Here is a 21,705-nt window from a genome sequence, read left to right as displayed (position 1 = left end):
AAGTTGGCTATTCTGGGTTTTTTGCCTGTCTATATAAACTTTAGAATCAGTTTGTTGATATCCACAAAATAGTTGGTTGAGATTTCACTGAATCTACAGATCAAGTTTGGAACAATTGGTATCTTAATAATATTGTTCTTCCTATCCACGAACATGGACAGCTTTCCATTTATTTGGATCTCCTTTGATTTCTTTCATCAGAGTTTTGTAGTTTTCCTCATATAGATCTTAAACATATTTTCTTAGGTTTATACCTAATTATTTCATTTTTTATGCTAATGTAATTGATGATGTGTTTTAAATTTCAAATTCCAACTGTTCCTTGCTGTTTCATAAGAAAGATTTCAGTGTGTTAACCGTGTATCGTGCAACCTTGTTATAATCACTTAGTAGTTCCAGGAGGTTTTTGGGTGTTTGCTTGTTTGTTTGTTTTGTGATTGTTTGGGATTTTGTACATGCAGTATCATCCGTAAACAAAGATGATTTTACTTCTTCTTTCCCTATCTGTATAGCTTTTATTTCCTTTTATTGCCTTAATGCATAGCTAGAACTTCCTGTGCATGTTTAATAGAGTGGTGAAAGTGGATATCCTTGCCTTGTTCTCCAACTTAGGAAGAAAGCATCTAGTTTTCCACTGTTAAGTATAATGTTAGCTGTAGGTTTTTGGGCAACTGTTCTTTACCAAGTTGAGGAAGTTTTCCTTTATTCCTGGTTTTGGAGAGTTTTTAATCATAAATGGGTGTTAAATTTTGTCATATGCTTTTTCAGCATCTGTTGATATGATTATATGATTTTTCTTTAACCTGGTTGATGTGGTGAATTGCATTAATTGATTATTGAATGATGAACCTGCCTTGCATACCTGGAATAAATAAATCTGACCATGGTGCATAGTCATGCGTTGCTTAACAATGGGGATACATTCTGAGAAATGCATCGTTAGGTGATTTCGCTGTTGTACAAACATCATAGAGTGTACTTTCACAGACCTAGGTGATATAGCCTACTACACACCTAGGCTCTATGGTACTAATCTTATGTAATCTTATGGGACCACTGTCATATAGGCAATGCGTCATTGACCAAAATGATGTTAGGCCGCACATGACTGTATAATTCTTATACTTTGTTGGATTTGGTTTGCTAATATTGTTGAGGATGCTGCATCTATATTCATGAGAATAATTGGTCTGTAACTTTCCTTTCTAGTGATGTCTTCATCTGGTTTTAGTGTTAGGGTGATGCTGGCCTCATAGAATGAGTTAGGAAGTTCTTCTGTATTTTGGAAGAGATTTTAAAGAACTGGTATTCTTATTTAAGTGTTTGGTAAAACTCACCAGTGAAACCATCTGGGCCTGGTACCTTCTGTTTTGGAAGGTTATTAATTATTGATTTAATTTCATATATATGTATCTGTTGGCCTATTCAGATTATCTGCTTCTCCCGGTGTGAGTTTTGGTAGATTGTCTTGAAGGAATTGGTCCATTTCATCTAAGTTCTCTTATTTGTGGGTGTAGAGTTGTTTATAGTATTCTTTAATTATTCTTTTAATGTCCATAGGATAAGTTGTGGTGGCCCCTCTTTCATTCCTCTTATTAGTAATTTCTATCTTTTCTCTCTTTTTCTTGGTTAGCCTGGCTAGACTTTTATCACTTTTATTGACCTTTCCAAAAAGCAGCTTTTGGTTTCATTTGTTTTGTGATTTTTCTCTATTCAATTTATTCTGTTTGGGGTTAACTAACTTCTTGAATCTGTAGATTTATTTCTTTTGCCTAATCTGGGAAGTTTTTAGCCATTATTTCTATGAGTACTTTTTCACTCCTTCCATCTTTCTCCTTTCCTCCTAGTACTTGATGATATGAACGTTAGATCTTTGATATAGTTCTGTAGATCCTTGAGGCTCTGTCCATTTTTTTACAGTCTGTTTTTTCTCTGCTGTTTAGATTGATTGTCTTGTTCTGCCTTACAGCTTAAAGATTCTTTTCTCTGTCTCCTGCATTCTGCTGTTGGGCTCATTCACTGAGTTTTTTATTCCAGTTATTTTCAGTTCTAGAATTTCCATTTGGTTCTTTATATCTTCTATTTTTTTTTTTTACCGAGACTTTCTGTTTCTTCACCAAGATGTTCTATTTTTTCATTTGTTTCCAGCATGTTCTTTTTGCAGGGAAAGATTCACCCTGAGCTAACATCTGTTGCCAATCTTCCTCTTTTTTTGTTTTCCTCCCCAAAGCCCCAGGGCATGGTGGTATCTGTCTAGTTGCAGGTCCTTCTAGTTCTTTGATATGAGCTGCCACCACAGCATGGCAACTAATGGGTGGGTGGTGTGGTTCCACGACCAGGAAACAGACCTGGGCCGCCGAAGCGGTGAGAGTGCCGAACTTGAACCACTAGGCCATCAGGGCTGGCTCGTCAGGCATATTCTTAATTGCTGTTGAAGCATTTTTGTGATGGCTGCTCTCAGGTCTTTGTCAGATAATTGTAAGATGTCGGTCATCTCAGTGTTGGCATCTATTGATAATTCTTTTTCATTTACTTTGACATCTTCCTGGTTCTTATTATGATTAAATGATTTTTGATTGAAATTTATACATTTTAGTTATTATGTCATGAGTCTCTGGATCTTATTTAAACCTTCTGTTTTACCTGGCTTCCTCTGACACCTCTCTGTCTGATAGGGGAAGGGACAGGCACCATCTCATTACTGCCAGGTGGGTGGAGAAGTCCAGGTTCCCCAGGCAGCTTCCGTGGATACCCAGGTGGTGGATGTGGGGTCGGGGGCTCATCACTGCTGGCCAGGAGTGGGAGTTCCAGCTTTCCACTAGGTCTCCGCTGACATCTGTCTGGCTGGGAGGAGTAGGAATGCCTTGGCACTGCTCGCCACATGATCCCCGCTGATATCGTGAGGGATAGGATGACCTCATTAGCACTGCGTAGTAGTGGAAGTTCTGACTCTCCACCAGGCCTTCTCTGATATCACCCAGCAGGGAGAGAGAGGGTTATCTCCTTATTGCTGCAAGTCCAGACTCCCTCTGTGGTATCCACTGACGCTATAGGGGGTTTGGTTGATTACCGCCTAGAAGGGATGAAAGCCCCGGTCCCTACTTGGCCTTCTCTGAAATCTGTGGGATATTAGAGTACCTTGGTTCATCTTGGCAAAGGTGGAAATCTACGTTTTGTTTCTATGGATTCGCCTATTCTGGACGTCTCTTATAAATGGGTTTTAAACTGGCTTCTTTCACTTAGCATAATGTTTTCAAGGTTCATCTGTGTTGTAGTATGGATCAGCCCTTCATTTCTTTTTATTGCCAAATAATATTTTATTGTATGGATATACCACACTTTACTTATGTATTCATCAGATGGTGGACATTTGGATTGATTCCACTGTTTGGCTATTATGAATAATGCTACTTTGAACTTTCATATTCACGTTTTTCTGTGGACATGTTTTCGATTCTCTTGGGTATATACCTAGGAGTGGACTTGTTGGGTTCTGTGGTAACTCTATGTTTAACACTTTGCCAACTCCATCTTTTTTTTATTATTGATTTGTCTTACTGTATTGTAATGTCAGGAAAGAGGCCTGAGATATTTTGTAGTGTCTTTTGGGTTTTTAGAAAGGACTGTCTCCAGACTTTAGATTTATTTCTACTCTTATTCTTTGCTTCGTCTATATTTTTTCCATTAATAATGGGTGGTGATAATTAAGTTACTCATATTGTAAATAAGTATTAAAGTGCGTTAAGCCATTGTTCATTTTGAAACATTGTGAATGTATACTTCTTCAGTCATGACTTTTATATTCACAAATTTACCTGTGCTTTTAATTATTTAGAAAAAAGAAAGTGAGTGCCTGCAATTAAAAATTTTGGTGCTTCGAAATGAATTGGAAAGACAGAAGAAAGCTTTGGGACGGGAGGTGGCATTACTGCATAAGCAACAAATTGCATTACAGGACAAAGGTGAGTAAAAACACCACACAAACAGCCTAGCCTCACATTCAGTAGTTTTCCTTTCTTCTCCACAGGCTCAAATAGTCATCTTTGCATAAATGTGGGGATATAATTTTTTTTCATTTTTGAAGTGTTTCTTGAAGTAATTTGAAATTGGTACATACAGAAAAGTATACAGATACAAACATACTCAGATATTATATTTTAAATTTTCAAAATGAACACACATACTACATAGTCAGAATCTCCATTGAGAAACAGAATTATGAGGACCCCAGAATCTCAGAAGCTTCCTCATGCTCTCTTCCATTCAGGACATCTCCAGCCAGACTAACCACTACCTTGACTTATTATACCAAAGATTAGGTTTGCCTAATTTTGGACTTTATACAAATAGAATCATATAATATGTACATTTTATGTGCTGGCTTTAGTTCAACATTTTGTTTGTAAGACTCATTCTTACCTGCATGTAGTATAGTCTTAGTTCATTCTTACTGCCAATAGTATTCCATTGTATGAATAGGAATTTATTCTTGCATTTGGCATTTTGCTAATTTCTAGTTTGGTACTGTTCCAGTTAATGATTTCATCAACTTTCTAGTACATGTTTCTTAGTGAAGATTTCTTATGCATTTCTGTTGGATATAAACCTAGGAGCAGAATTATACAGTCATAGGATGTGCACCTCTTCAGCTTTACTAGATTGTGTCCAAAAGTTTTCCAAAGTGGTTGTACCAGTTTACCCCCCTCCATCCAGCAGTGCATCAGATCTCGTCTCGCAGCCTTGTTGGTGTTTGGTACTTTCTGTCTTTTATATTTTAGCTTTTCTGATAGGTATGTTGTAGTATCTCCTTGCAGTCTTAATTTTGATTTACCTAAAGACAATGAAGTTGAATGCCTTTGGGATACACTCCTTTGTGAAGTACCTGTTGAAGTCTTTTGCCCATTTTTTTATTGGTTTGGCAATTTTTTTATAGGGGTTCTTTATGTATTATGGATATGGGTTCTTTGAATATGTATTAAAAATGTATTTTCCCATTCTGTGGCTTGCTAGTTCACTCTTTAATGAAACCTTTACATAAACAGAAGTTCCCTTTTATCAGTCTATTCTTTTATATTTAAGGCTTTTTGTGTGTAGTTTGAGAATTATTTGCCTATTTTAATGTCATAAAGATGTTCTTTTATGTTTTCTTTTAAATGCTTTGCTATTGTGCTTTTTACATTTGTATGTGTGATTCATCAGGAATTGATTTTTTGTGGTTGCTTGTAAGGTAAGAGTCAAGATTCCTGTCTTTAATATAGATAGTCAGTTGACCCAGCACCATTTATTGGAGACCATTCTTTCTCCATTGCACCACAGTTTCACTTTTGTCATAAATCAGGTGACCGTATACTTGCGTGTCTGTCACAGGACCGTCTGCTCTGTTCTCTTGATCTCTTTGTCTGCTGTTTTGCCATTATCTCCCTGTTTGAATTTCTCTTATATTATAATTGGTGTTGCTGTCTGTTAAAGTTCTTCAGCTTGTTTCTTCAAGATCACCTTGCTTATTCTTGTTTTTGAAGATTGGCACCTGAGCTAGCATCTGTTGCCAGTCTTCTTTTTTTCTTCTTCTTCTTCTTCTCCCCAAAGCCCCGCAGTACCTAGTTGTATATTCTGGTTGTAGATGCTTCTGGTTGTGCTATGTGGGACGACACCTCTGTATGGCCTGATGCACGGTGCCATGTCCATGCCCAGGATCCAAACCAGCGAACCCCAGGCTACCAACGCAGAGTGTGCAAACCTAACTACTCGGCCACAGGGCCGGCCCCTCTTTTCATTTTTTAATATTTTAAATTTTTGTTACTTCATTGACTTACAACTTATTTAGAAGTGCTTTACTTTATTTCCAATGGATTTTTAAAGCAATATTTTTGAATTAGTATCTAGTTTTATTTGGTTGTAATAAAGAAAAATAATGAGGCAAATCATTTGCAAATTAATAAAACTTGCTTTGTGGCCCTGTATGTAGTAAACTTTTGCTCAGTGTTTTGTGTAAGTTTTTAAAGAATGCGTAATCTGAAGTGGTTCAGTGCTGTATGCTCTGTTTGTTAAATAGTCACATTTATTGATTGTGGTATTTAATTTTCATTATCCTTACTAAAATTTTATGTGATTATTCTATCACTTCTGGCAAAAGCATACTAAAACTCTCAATACAATAATGGGCTTGTCTATTTTTCTTTATATTTTCTACCGATTTTTTGTATTGAGTTCATAAAAGTTACATCATTGTGAAATTTCAGTTGTACATTATTTCTTGTTTGTCACCACATCAGTGCTCCCCTTCACCCCCTGTGTCCACTCCCCACCCCCATCCCTCAGGCAACCACTGAGCTGTTTTCTTTGTCCATGTGTTTGTTTATCTTCCACACATGAGTGAAATCATACGGTGTTTGCCTTTCTCAGTCTGTCTTATTTCACTTAGCGTAATACCCTCCAGGTCCATCCATGTTGTTGCAAGTGGGATGAATCTGTCGTTTTTATGGCTGAATAGTATTCCGTTGTATATATATACCACATCTTCTTTATCCAATCATCAGTCGATGGGCACTTGGATTGTTTCCATGTCTTAGCTATTGTGAATGGTGCTGCAACAAACATGGGGGTGCATATGTTACTTTGGATTGTCGATTTCAGGTTGTTTGGGTAGATGCCCAGTAGTGGGACAGGTGGGTCATATGGTATTTCTTTTTTTAATTTTTTGAGGAATCTCCATACTGTTTTCTATAGTGGCTGCACCAGTTTGCATTCCCACCAGCAGTGTATGAGGGTTCCCTTTTCTCCACACCCTCTCCAACATTTGTTATTTTTAGTCTTAGTGATTAGAGCCATTTTAACAGGTGTAAGGTGGTATCTTAGTGTAGTTTTGATTTGCATTTCCCTGATGATTAGTGATGTTGAACATCTTTTCGTATGCTTATTGGCCATCTGGATATCTTCTTTGGAAAAATGTCTGTTGACATCCTCTGCCCATTTTTTGATCGGGCTGTTTGTTTTTTTGTTGTTCAGTTGTGTGAATTCCTTATATATTATGGAGATTAACCCCTTGTAGGATATATGATTTGCAAATATTTTCTCCCAATTGGTGGGTTGTCTTTTTGTTTTGATCCCAGTTTCTTTTGCCTTGCAGAAGCTCTTTAGTCTGGTGAAGTCCCACTTGTTTATTTTTTCTTTTGTTTCCCTTGTCTGAGAAGACATGGTATTCGAAAAGATTCTTTTAAGTTCAGTGTCAAAGAGTGTACTACCTATATTATCTTCCAGGAGTTTTATGGTTTCAGGACTTATCTTATATTTTGAGTTTATTTTTATGTATAGCATGAGATAATGGTCTACTTTCATTCTTTTGCATGTGGCTGTCCGGATTTCCCAACACCATTTGTTGAAAAGACCGTCTTTTCTCCTTTGCATGTTCTTGGCACCTTTGTTGAAGATTAGCTGTTCATAGATGTGCAGTTTTATTTCTGGGCTTTCAGTTCTATTCCATTGATCTGTGTGTCTGTTTTTGTACCAGTACTGTGCTGTTTTGATTACTATGGCTTTTTAGTACATTTTGAAGTCAGGGATTGTGATGGTAAAGGAATCGATTTTCATTTGAGTGTCTTGATTCATCCTGGCTTCATTATTTACCAGCTGTGTAACTTTGTCTAATTACTCAGCTTCATCTCTAAGATGGAGTTAATAATAATACTTGTAACTATGCCTTGCTGAGTTTTAACGGACTTTTAAGTTCTGTTGATATGGCTGGTCTGTGGACCACACTTTATGTAGCAAGGATGTATGTGATGATCAGATTAGTTGTAAAATTGAAATGATCTTATAAAAATAGGAACAAAATACCTCTGTCTTTTTCCTATATCACACTTTGTTGGGTTTCTGTACCATTTAAGATAAAGTCCTGACTGAAGATGATTTACAAAGGCATCCTTTGGCCCACCTCAGTCTGAATGCTTCAGCCATGCAGAACTTCTTTTAGTTCATTCAGTATGCTTTAGTCTCTCTCACTGGGATTTAAGCCTCTGTTTAAATGTTGCTTTCTCCAGGAAAGCTTCACTAGCTCCTTTCTCCTTCTCTCATCTATCCCCTAGGTTAGATGTACTACTGTGTGTTTCCACAGCACCCTGCATTATTCCATTATAGCATTGTAATTGTTTGTTTCTTTCTCTAGAGTGTAAGATCTCTGAGGGTAGGCACTGCCCAGGTACTGTGTTAAACACTTATATTCTTTGGGCATGGTGTAGTGCCTGGGACATAGTAAGCATTCAATGAATATTTGTTGAATGAATGACTCATACTTCATGCTTAACAGTCTGATGTCACGGGTATGTTACTAAAGAATGAAGCCTTCTGTAGCTTCTAGCTTAACCTTCATTTGGGAAAACTGATACTCTCATGAGAAATACCATAGAAAAAGTACGTATTGTTTGTCAGTGATTGTTAAAACTATCTGCATTCCAATATAGCTTGCATATTGACGTTTACACATGAGAGTCTAATAGGATAGTGTTGTTTAAAATCGTAAGACATTGTGAATGAAGTCCATTTCCATGGAATCTCTGTTAGAATGACTCCAAATAAATAGGTAGTTGTGTACATACAAGACCTGCTTTAAGAGGTCTCACCTTCTGTGAAAGGACACATTTCTTATGGTGCTTCAGAAGGACCATCAACGTTTATTACATTCAAGATGCCTGCCACCTGTAGCATGTATTTCTGCATATCTTTTTCAAGATCCTCAATATTGAAAAGGAAAACACTATAGGGTTTTAGACGATTTAGGGGCTTTTGCCTTTTTCTAGTAGGAGTAATTTAATAATAAGAGGTACAATGTTTCAATTACAGTACTTATCACTGTGTAGCTATGATTTTATTTAATCACCACAGTAACTTTTTGAGGTGGATACTATTATTATTTACAGTTCGCAGTTGAGGAAACTCTTAAGTCAGGGTCAGACGCATTGAGACATTAAATACCTTACTTAAGTTCACACAGCCAATGACAAGTGATAGTGGGATTAAAATCTTTGTATTGATTCCAAAATTCTCAATCACAGTGTAAGACTTACCCTCTACTACCTGTAGCTGATGTGTAAAGCCCCATGGAATGCAGATTACTCTAGCGTATGGTAAAAGACAGGGAGGTGCAGCTCTTCGATTGTGTTCCTGGTTGTGTTTTTTTTCTTTTAATGGTAGAGGGAAGTCCCAAGAAGCCTGTTGCCTATAAGCAGGTGAACTTCTAAACAGTTGGTTCTATCTCATTTAAAAGATTGAAGTATACTAATTATTGCTCATGTTTATAGAATGCTTATTGGTGCCAGGCAGTGTTATGTGTTTTCTTTTCTTTATCTCATTTGGTTCCTACTAATAGTCCTGTGGATTAAAGGTGTTATCATTATCCTCATAATAATAAAGCTATTGTATATTATTATCCAGTTTACAGATGAGGAAACTAGGTATCAGAGAGGTGAAGTGACTTTCCCAAGCTTATGGCGAGTTGTAGCGGAGCCTGTGTTCAGAGTTACTGGTGTCTTAACGATGCCGCAAAGAAAGAGGAGGATTTTGTAGATACTTATTCTAGTGTTTTAATTCTGACAGTCAAGTCAGAATTAGCACATTCTTGTATCTCCATTTTATCACAGAAAGAAAGGATAGTAATGTTCAAGTTAAATGTGTATTTGCCAGGATGGGTCAGAATTGTTGATTTTTAACACTAACTTTGTATTTCAGGAGCTTTCTCCTTACTTCTATATGTGTGTTTGAGATGACTGTTATTTTGTATTTCCCTGAACTCTAAAATCATTGGAAGGTTAGGATCTGATGTTCGCACTTTGGTCTCGAACAGAAGCAGTAGAAAGAGTGCTGCCATTGGCCGCACTTTTCTGCCATTGGGAATTTCTGCAGACTGTGGTGGTCAGCACTGGTGCTTGGAAAGCGGGGCTGGGCAGACACAGATAACCAAATTTAAGTACCAGTAAATCCTAGTCTACTTGTTGGGGACCCCTGTTCTTCATAGTGATTGTGCCAGTTAACCAGAGACGTACTTACTCTTGTCTCCTAAAAGTACATTTGTTTTGAACATTGTTCTTGTACATACATGAATGGACTATTTAATGAATCTTGAGCCAAGTTAGGATATTTTAGAAGCACTTAAGTCACTGGTATTGATACCATGAAGGGGAAAAATGTATTTGTCACTTGTGTTTGCAGCTTTGATTAGGTATGTTTGCTGGCCAGTAGTAAAATGATTTGCTGTATGACTATTTCTAGTGGCTTCCTACGTATTATGACCTCTCTTTAGCACTTGCTGTTTATCTAGGCACTTGCTACTCGGCTGAGTAGAGTAGCTCAGTTAGAACACACAATCAGTAATATATGGTATTTAATCTTTGCAACAGATTTCCTCTGAGCCACCATAAAGGAATTACTTAATTTCTGCATCTTTTTACACATCTGTGCGGTAAGGATAGCGGCTCATAATAGTGCCATATGGATTAATTTGTTTAAACATTTGGAAGAAACTAGGTACCTGTTATATATTTTATATTTTTGTTTATAAAAACTTATTGCAGCAGTATGATTTATTGGAAAGAGGCAAAAAGATAATTTCTATTTGTACTGCTGACTTGCTGAATGGCCACGTACTCTGAGGGGCCTCATTACTCCACACGCATTGGTTTCCCCTTGCCACACCTCAAAGGTGGTCTGCAGCAGCTTCCAGCTGGGTTGTGAGCTGATCTTTTCAGTATTAATGTTTATTAATATATATATATTTGCATTTCTGGCAGGTTTTAGTAGTTTCACTTATAATGTTTAATAAAGACCAGATTTCCCTTCATTAGTGTCTCAAGCTGAATAATCTTCCCATTAAATAATTATATGATGGTTTATAGGATCTTTTGCCTGAGCTCAACCCCCAAATCTTTGAGAAGCAACATTCTATCTAAATTAGTTTACTTGAAATTTGGTTTAGAAAATGTTAGATGAAACATTGTTCTTAAGGAAATGTGTTTAGTAGAACCTAAAGGCATTTTATGAATGTTGATAAATCCAAGAACTCTTCAGTGGTGCCTGGGGAGTGATACTTACTTTATAAAAGCAGAGTTCCCTAATCTTTGTAGGAAGAAGCTACTTTTTAACGCAGTTAGTTTCTTGTTAGTAACGGTAACATATATGTAGCACGTTATAGTTAGAAAGTGCTTGCAGAAAGATGATCGTGTTTGATCCTTAAAGCATCCCTGAAAGCTAAGTGTGGTGAGTGTTATCTTCATTCCTCGTGTGAGATACTGAGCAGGTGAGAGACGTGGCCACGTACAAACAGACAGCAGTAAAGTTGGGATGTCGACCATTTTGTCCCAAATTCTGTGCCTTTCTCACTATTCCATACTATCTAAAGCCTTGCAAAATACATTCATTTAAATCTTACGTAAATCCCATGAAGTAGATAACTTTTATTGAAATCCTGCAACATGCCAGATTTCACTTACGGTATATCATTTAATACTTAAAATAGTCCTAAGAGATAATAATTTTCAGCCCCTTTTCCCAAATGAGAAAAACTGGGGCTCGGAGACATTTCCCTAGGTCACACAAATAAGTGACAGATCTGAATTCAGATGTTGATTTCTCTGACCCCAAAGCCTATCTTGTTTCCACTAAACGAATTATCACTGTTGCTTTCCTCTAGTGTGTGTCCATCGGATCGCCTGCCTGATGGTGTGTGAGTTTTCCATTTGGCCTGTGGGCTGTTAGGTGGAGGACTTTGTGCTGCTTTGTTCCTTCTTTTTACAGGGTGGGTCAAGTGAATTTTCCCCAAAGATTTCTTTGATTTGGTTGCGTTTTAGTTGATTAAGAGATCTGACTTAAAGATCTGCCCTCTGTCAGTTTGTCCTTAGACAAGTCCTGCAGCCTTTTTAGGCTTATTTCCTTTTCACAAACCAGATGAAAAATTTTGAATTATACAGTCAAGATTTTCTGCGGCTCTGAGATTCTAGTTACCTTAGGAGGGTAGGATTGGCAAAAGGGTGGGGATCTGTTAACCTTTTTTTAATGAATTTCTTTATTTTTCAAAGTTTGATGCCAACGATATTTACTTCCCAGCAATGAAAGATGCAAAAATAAAGAAAAGATTCTGTGACCCAAGTTTGTTTATACATAGTGTTTATTAACTGGAAAGCCATTTGGTGGGAACAACCTATAGGAATCCTCTAACCATCCCCACTCAACTCCTATTGTACAGATTCTTCAGTTCATTTTGGTAACCAAGAGCAAAAACAAGCACATTCCTTTAGTGACATAGTGTGTAGAAGAGGTCAGATATGTCAGATTTCATTGCTCAGATTTGGGGAAAGAAATTCCTCTTGGTAATTTCAGTGAATAAAAAGTTTTGATCCTTTATTGCCAAAATAAAAAAGGTTTTATATGAAGTTTCTATCGGTTGTGATAATTTCTTATTGTCATTAAGTGAACTATATATCTAGTTAGTTCTATTTAATTAGCTTCTGCTTGGTGAGTAAATTATTGTGCCCTTTGGCCTTCATCTCAGATAAAAGAAGAATTACACCATATGGTCGTGTGCTGCATAGTGACCTTTTGGTCAATGATGGACTGCGTATGCAATGGTGATCCCATAAACTTAGTGCCATAGAGCCTAGGTGTGTAGTGGGCTGTACCATCTAGGTTTGTGTAAGTGCACTCTGTGATGTTCACACGATGTATCCCTGTCATTAAGTGACACATGACTGTGTGTTTAAATTGGTGGTTTAGTTTCTATCAAAAGGTTGTAGATTGCTATTTGGAGTTATAAAGACATTATTAAGCACTGTTTAGCAATTTCCCCTTCTTAGGTCGCATGATCAGAAATTGAAAAATAACTTCTCACAAATTTTGTAATTCAAGGTATATTTTTTGAAATGATGGCAAATTTTAAATTTTATTAGTCTATGTATGTTTTCTGATTTTTTTTTTCTTTTTGAGGAAGATTAGCCCTGAGCTAACATCTGCTGCCAATCCTCCTCTTTTTGCTGAGGAAGACTGGCCCTGAACTAACATCTGTGCCCATCTTCCTCTGCTTTATATGTGGGACGCCTGCCACGGCATGACTTGCCAAGTGGTGCCATGTCTGCACCTGGGATCTGGAACAGTGAACCCTGGGCTGCCGAAGCAGAAAGTGTGCACTTAACCCCTACGCCACCAGGCCGGCCCTGTTTTCTGATTTTTTTTATAGCCATTTGACAAATTCCTAAACAGACTTCCTTCAAAATTATTAATATCTGCCTTTCAAAAATTTCTGGACCTAAGAACAATTTTTCTCTGGGATATATGCTATTAAAGTTTCTTTACTTTTAACTGTTGGCATTATATGCAGCTTGTGAAAGGCAATAAAGCCAGACAACTTGGCACTAGGGAGGGCAAATGTGAGTCCTTAGTAAACCTCAGGTTTTCTTTTTAGAATGATTCAGGTTTCATATATTTGTAATCACTTATTCCAGTAATGTTTTGACTGGATTATAGGAAAGGCAAGCTATCATATTTTGATCTCCTCCTTTTGCACTGGAAAGTATAGATGTGTAGAAATAAGCCACCTGACAGAATTTTATTTTGGTTTGTCATCATTTTTTCTCCACTTACCTCTTAGAAAACATTGGAAGTGGTATTTACAAAAAATACATTTACAATTTCAATATAGATTGAAAAGAGATCATAAGGATTAACATCCTCGAGGTGGGCGGAGCAAAATGGCGGGGTGAGCTGACCCGGGATTCTCTCCCCTCCAAAATACAACAAAAGATTGGAAGAACTGAATTTCAGGGAATAAACATAATGCCAGCTCATTAGAGACCTACAATACAAAGAAGGCAGCGATCATAAACCCTACTTACAGCCTTGGAGGCGCTGGAATGGGTAGGAGAGAACATCGCTCCCTCCCCTAGAGTCTGCGTCGCTGCGGCGTGGGTCGGGAAGGAGCGGGGGAGGGGCTGCACGACCGGGGGATCATCCAGGACTCCTGACGCTGATTCAGTGGAGACCCGCTGACGGGGGGGAAAGCATCCGTCCTCAGGGACCCTATAAATCAAGGGGCTTGGGAGACCAGAGAACAGAACTGATCTGAACCCAGACCGGCGGGGGGCGTGTGAGTAACAGCCCTTCCCCCCCAGCAAAGCCAGTGGGTGCAGCCATCTTGTCCCAAGGCGGAGAGCTCGTAACACGTGGCTCTCGACGCCCATCTAGTGGCGACAGGCTGTAACTGCAACTGAATTCTACCACCATGCGAAAAAACCACTCCTCTACCATCCAGCAATTTATAAAAGCCCCAGACCAGAAGGAAAACAATAAAAACACAGAATTAAGTCCTGAGGACTTGGAATTAGGTAAACTAAGTGATAATGAGTTCAGAGCAGCTTTAATCAAAAAACTCAATGAGGTAGAGAGAAAGATAGAGAAACAAGCCGAGTTCTGGAGTTACTTCACAAAAGAGATTGAAATCATAAAGAAGAAACAAACAGAATTACTTGAGATGAAAAACACGATGGACCAGATAAAACAGAATACGGATTCCCTGAATGCCCGTGTAGACAACATAGAGGAGAAAATTAGCATAATCGAGGACAGACAGGCTGAATGGCACCAGACAGAGGAAGAAAGAGAACTAAGAATTTAAAAAATGAGGAAAATCTCCGAGAGATAATGGATTCAATGAGGAGTAAGAACATAAGGATCATAGGAATTCCCGAGAATATGGAAAAGGAAAATAGAGCAGAAAGTGTGCTTAACGAAATTATTGAACAGAACTTCCCAAATCTAGGGATCAATGGAGAAATGTGTGTAGAGGAGGGTTTTAGATCTCCTAGATTTGTCAGTGTAAAAAGACCTACGGCAAGACACATAGTAGTAAAGTTGGCAAATAGGAATGATAAGGAGAGAATGCTCAGGGAAGTAAGGAAAAAAAAGAGAATAACCTATAAAGGAGCCCCTATCAGACTGTCAGCAGATTTCTCTACAGAAACCCTACAAGCTAGGAGAGAATGGAGTGACATATTCAAAGCTTTAAAGGATAAAAACCTTCAGCTAAGAATACTCTATCCAGCAAGAATTTCCTTCAGAAACGAGGGAGAAATTAAATCTTTTCCAGACAAACAAAAGTTAAGGGAATTTGTAACTAAAAGCCCTCCATTACAAGAAATCCTCAAGAAGGCTCTCATACCTGAAAAAAGAAAAAAGGGAGAAAGGGGACACAATCCACAGACTAGGGAGACCGATGGATAGAACCAGAACAGGATAGCAAATATTCAATTATAGCATTAGGGTAAAGGTAAGGAAACTACCAAAACAAGGACGATCTTAGCACTCTAACTACAAATTAATAAGACGAGTTGGAATGAAAAATGAAAATAATTATTTAGGAGGGGAAGAGCAAAGGGTCTAAATCAGTATTGGTCAAGTAGGTAAAAGACCACCAGAGAATAGACTATATTATACACGAGATTCTAAATACAAACTTCAAGGTAGACACTAAAATAAAGTACAGAACAGAGTCACAAATCATAGATAAGGAAAAATCTAAGAAACCCAGCATAAGAAATTGCAGTATTAAATGGGTAATCTAAAGCACACAGGAAAAGAAACACAGGAAAACAAGATAATGAGCGACAGATTAGCAGCATTAAGTCCACATGCATCAATAATCACTCTCAATGTGAACAGATTGAACTCTCCAATAAAAAGACACAGAGTGGCAAAATGGATTAAAGAACAAGATCCAACAATTTGTTGCCTCCAGGAAACACACCTCAGCCCCAAGGACAAACACAGACTCAGGGTGAAGGGGTGGAGGACAATACTTCAAGCAAATAGCAAGGAAAAAAGGCAGGTGTTGCAATTCTCATATCAGACCAAGTGGATTTCAAAATAAGACAGGTAAAGAAAGACACATAGGGACAATATATAATGATCAAAGGGACGCTTCATCAAGAAGAAATAACGCTTATAAATATCTATGCACCCAACACAGGAGCACCAAGATTCATAAAGCAACTATTAACAGACCTAAAGGAAGATGTTAAAAACAACACAATAATAGTAGGGGACCTCAACACCCCACTCACATCAATGGACAGATCATCCAGACAGAAAATCAACAAGGAAATAGTGGAGCTGAATGAAAAACTAAAACAATTGGACTTAATAGACATATATAGATCACTCCACCCTGAAAGAGCTGAATACACATTCTTCTCAAGTGCACATGGAACATTCTCTAGGATAGACCATATGTTGGGAAACAAGGCAAGCCTCTACAAATTTAAAAAATTGAAATAATAACAAGCATCTTCTCAGATCATAGTGCTATAAGGCTAGAAATTAATTACAAGAAAAAAGCTGAGAAAGGCACAAAGAGGTGGAGACTAAACAACACACTACTGAACAAGCAATGGATCATTGAAGAAATTAAAGAAGAAATCAAAAAATACCTGGAAACAAATGAAAATGATAGCATGCCGTACCAACTCATATGGGATACAGCAAAAGCTGTATTAAGAGGAAAATTCATCGCAATACAGGCACATCTTAACAAACAAGAAAAATCCCAAATAAGCAACCTTAAAGCACACCTAACTGAACTAGAGAAAAAAGAACAAATGAAGCCCAAAGTCAATAGAAGGAGAGAAATAATAAAAATCAGAGCAGAAATAAATACTATTGAAACGAAAAAGGCAGTAGAAAGGATCAATGAGACAAAGAGCTGGTTTTTTGAGAAGATAAATAAAATTGACAAACCACTAGCCAGACTAACAAAGAAAAAAAGGGAGAAAGCTCAAATAAACAAAATCAGAAATGAGCGAGGAGAAATAACAACAGACTCTGCAGAAATACAACAGATTATAAGAGAATACTACCAAAAACTATATGCCAACAGAATGGATAACCTAGAGGAAATGGATAAATTCTTGGACTCCTACAATCTCCCAAAGCTCACTCAAGAAGAGGCAGACAATTTGAACAGACCAATCACAAGGAAAGAGATTGAAACAGCAATCAAAAACATCCCAAAGAGTAAAACCCCATGACCAGATGGATTTCCTGGGGAATTCTACCAAACTTTCAGAGAGGATTTAATACCTATCCTTTTCAAGCTATTCCAAAAAATTAGGGAAGATGGAACATTTCCTAACACATTCTATGAGGCCAACATCACGCTGATACCAAAACCTGACAAGGACACCACGAAAAAAGAGAACTACAGGCCAATATCACTGATGAACATAGATGCGAAAATTCTCAACAAAATTTTGGCAACCAGAATTCAGCAATTCATCAAAAGAATCATACATCAGGATCAGGTGGGATTCATACCAGGGACACAGGGATGGTTCAACATCCGCAAATCAATCAACGTGATACACCACATCAAAAAACTGAGGAATAAAAACCACATGATCATCTCAATAGATGCAGAGAAGGCATTTGACAAGATCCAACAGCCATTTATGATAAAAACTCTGAACAAAATGGGCATAGAAGGAAACTACCTCAACATAATAAAGGCCATATATGACAAACCCATAGCCAACATCATACTCAATGGGCAAAAACTGAACGCCATCCCCCTGAAAACAGGAACGAGACAAGGATGCCCTCTATCACCACTCTTATTTAATATAGTACTGGAGCTCGTGGCCAGAGCAATCAGGCAGGAAAAAGGAATAAAAGGAATCCAAATAGGGAGGGAAGAAGTGAAACTCTCGCTGTTTGCAGACAACATGATCTTATATATAGAAAACCCCAAAGAATCCATTGGAAAACTGTTAGAAGTAATCAACAACTACAGCAAAGTTGCAGGGTATAAAATCAATTTGCATAAATCAATAGCATTTCTATACTCCAGTAATGAACCAACAGAAAAAGAACTCAAGAATACAATACCATTCACAATCGCAACAAAAAGAATAAAATACCTTGGGGTAAATTTAACTAAGGAAGTGAAGGACCTATATAATGAAAATTACAAGGCCTTTCTGAGAGAATTGGATGACGACATAAGGAGATGGAAAGACATTCCATGTACATGGATTGGAAGAATAAACATAGTTAAAATGTCCATTCTACCTAAAGCAATCTACAGATTCAGTGCCGTCCCAATCAGAATCCCAATGACATTCTTGATAGAATTAGAACAAAGAATCCTAAACTTCATATGGGGCAACAAAAGACCCCAAATTTCTAAAGCAATCTTGAGAAAAAAGAACAAAACGGGAGGCATCACAATCCCTGACTTCAAAACATACTACAAAGCTACAGTAATCAAAACAGCATGGTACTGGTACAAAAACAGGTGCACAGATCAATGGAACAGAATTGAAAGCCCAGAAATAAAACCACACATCTATGGACAGTTTATCTTTGACAAAGGAGCTGAGGGCATACAATGGAGAAAAGAAAGTCTTTTCAACAAATGGTGCTGGGAAAACTGGAAAGCCGCATGTAAAAGAATGAAAATTGACCATTCTTTTTCACCATTCACCAAAATAAACTCAAAGTGGATTAAAGACCTAAAGGTGAGACCTGAAACCATAAGGCTTCTGGAAGAAAACGTAGGCAGTACACTCTTTGACATCAATATTAAAAGGATCTTTTCGGACACCATGCCTTCTCAGAGAAGGGAAACAATAGAAAGAAGAAACAAATGGGACTTCATCAGACTAAAGAGCTTCTTCAAGGCAAATGACAACAGGAGTGAAACAAAAAAACAACCCACTAACTGGGAAAAAATATTTGCAAGTCATATATCTGGCAGAGGGTTAATATCCATATATATAAAGAACTCTCGCAACTCAACAACAAAACATCAAACAACCCAATCAAAAAATGGGCTGGAGACATGAACAGACATTTCTCCAAAGAAGATATACGGATGGCCAATAGGCACATGAAAAGATGCTCATCATCGCTGATCATCAGGGAAATGCAAATCAAAACTACACTAAGATATCATCTTACACCCGTTAGAATGACAAAAATATCTAAAACTAATAGCAACAAATGTTGGAGAGGTTGCGGAGAAAAAGGAACCCTCATACACTGCTGGTGGGACTGCAAACTGGTGCAGCCACTATGGAAAACAGTATGGAGATTCCTCAAAAAACTGAAAATAGAACTACCATACGATCCAGCCATCCCACTACTGGGTATTTATCCAAAGAGCTTGAAGTCAGCAATCCCAAAAGTTCTGTGCACCACAATGTTCATTGCAGCACTGTTTACAATAGCCAAGACATGGAAGCAACCTAAGTGCCCAGCAACAGACGAATGGATAAAGAAGATGTGGTACATATATACAATGGAATACTACTCAGCTGCAAAACACAACAAAATCATTCCATTTGCAATAACATGGATGGACCTTGAGAGAATTATGTTAAGTGAAATAAGCCAACTAGAGAAGGATAATCTGTGTATGACTCCACTCATATGAGGAATTTAAAATTATGGACCAAGAACAGTTTAGTGGATACCAGGGGAACGGTGGGGTGGGGGTGGGCACAAAGGGTGAAGTGGTGCACCTACAACATGACTGACAAACATCAGTGTACAATTGAAATTTCACAAGATTGTAACCTATCAATAACTCAATAAAAAAAAAGAGATCATAAGGCGCATAAAGGAAGTGGGAAGAGGATTGAGTGTGTGTGATACACCTTTGTCAGTTCCTTTATTCGTCATTTATGGAACACCTATGAAGAACCAGGCACTGTGTAAGATGTTAAAAACATAATGACAGGTCTGATGCTACGTGACAGATATATGTAGAGGGTATCACAGGAACACAGAAGATGAGCATCTGAAGATCAGAACCCTAGGTAAGGGAGGTGACACTTAATCTGTGTCTAAAAGAATATGTAGGAGGAGGAGATGAGTCTTTCCCGGTAGAGGGAGCAGTTTATACAGAGGCATGGAGGTAGATTACAGAACTGAGGCTGATTCCAGCAAAGCTTCAACTAAGGATACATTTCAGTAAGGGCCCATAGGACAGGCTGGAGAGAGAAAGGAAGACCTAACCATAAAGGAAGTTTATGTTGAAAGGTGTGAAGATCTGCTGAAATAACTTAAGCAAATTTCTCAAAGACAAAAAGTAGATAGGACTATATTGATGACTGTGATGCAGAATGGAGATTAGATGTATGATTTAGAAAGTTCTCTTTGAAGAGTTGAAGGTAGAGAATTGTCAGGAAGTTATTACAGTAATAATTAAAGTCTAAAGGGGCTGAGAATGTAAAGGGAGGAGGGAGTGTATGGTTAAGAGATGTTGAGATGATAGACTTTACTGTTAATGGCTTAGTGGCTAGGAGGAGAAAGGGAGAGAGAAGGGTTTAGCATAGTTCCCAGGTTCTGGCTTGGACAACTAGCTAGATGATTAAACCATTCATCAAGACAAATACTGGAGGAGAAGCAGGTATTAGGGTAAAGAGGGTTGGGAAGAATTAATTAAGACTTCAATTTTGGGTACTGAACTAGTGATTAAGACAGTAAACAAACCAACAAATAAACTAAATATTAGATTGTGACACGTGCTAGAAACAAGCTGTGATGATAGATAACTATGGGAGACCTTGTTTTTTCGGTGAGGAAGATTGGCCCTGCGCTAACATCTGTTGCCAATCTTCGTCTTTTTTTTTGAGGAAGATAAACCCTGAGCTAACATCTGCTGCCAATCCTCCTCTCTTTGCTCAGGAAGATTGTCCCTGAGCTAACATCTGTGCCCAGCTTTCTCTATTTTGTATGTGGGACGCCTACCACAGCATGGTTTGACAAGTGGCGTGTAGCTCCACACCTGGGATCTGAACTGACAAACCCTAGGCCACCGAAGAGGAGCACGCGAACTTAACTGCTGTTGCACTGAGCCGGCCCCTAGTCTTCCTCTTTTTGCTTGAGGAAGATTGTCCCTGAGCTAACGGCTGTGCCAGTCTTCCTCCATTTTGTGTGTGGGATGCCGCCACAGCATGGCTGATGAGCGGTGTGTAGGTCTGCACCTGGGATCCAAACCTGCATACCCCAGGCAGCTGAAGCGGAGCATGCCGACTGAACTATGACAGCACCGAGCCGGTCCCTGGAGACTGTTTTCACAGGTGGTACTCAGACAGGGTTTGCTTCAGAAGCTCAGTCTTGCAAGATAAGAACTGCTGGAGTGCCAGCAGAGGCGACAGCAAGTGAAAAGGCTTGCACCTAGGAAAGGCTTGGACCGTGGAATAGACAAGAGGCCGTTGTAGCTGGAACATAATTTGTTAGGAAGAGGATAGTGTAAGATGCGGTTGGAATGAGGAGAAATTCAGAGTATAAATGAAGATATTTGCCTTATCCGTTGCACAGGAGGAGCAGGCTAATAAAATGGCACAGGGGCAGGTGCGTCTCCATGTTAGGTAGTAGGTGGGACTGTGTAGGAATCCTTCTGTTATTTCATGGCAGTAGGAGATGAGGTCCTTACACTGGATTTAGGGGAGGTGTAAGGCTTGAGGGGAATGGATGGGATAGTCATCTGTCAGAGTGGGAAGCAAACTAATGTGAGAATTGTGGGAGAATTGCTGGACAGTGTGCCTGTTTGTACTTTGTGGTTATTGTTTTTAAAGTAAAATCAGTCAGACTAGTTTAATTTTCTCTACCTTCTTAGAGCTTCATGGGGAAGGGCAGGTTGAGAGAATGCAAATATGGAACAAAAGTGAG

At 38.3% G+C, this 21,705-nt stretch overlaps 1 protein-coding gene across 6 annotated transcripts in view; it reads left to right on the top strand.

The window, feature by feature from the left end:
* Positions 1-21,705, top strand: part of UVRAG (UV radiation resistance associated) — a 298,705-nt gene that overhangs the window by 138,024 nt on the left and 138,976 nt on the right. For all 6 annotated transcript variants that reach the window (XR_011541145.1, XR_011541146.1, XM_008515930.2 and 3 more), the window contains one exon: positions 3,836-3,962. Coding sequence is in view for 4 of the 6 variants with exons in the window: in XM_008515930.2 (XP_008514152.2) it covers positions 3,836-3,962 (127 nt within the window). In the remaining 2 variants the exon portion in view is untranslated. The remainder of the gene's footprint in view (positions 1-3,835; positions 3,963-21,705) is intronic.

Source organism: Equus przewalskii, chromosome 6, assembly GCF_037783145.1.
Source record: "Equus przewalskii isolate Varuska chromosome 6, EquPr2, whole genome shotgun sequence".
NCBI lineage: Eukaryota > Metazoa > Chordata > Mammalia > Perissodactyla > Equidae > Equus > Equus przewalskii.
Note: the sequence above shows the minus strand (reverse complement) of the source record. Positions and strands in the feature narration are given on the sequence as shown.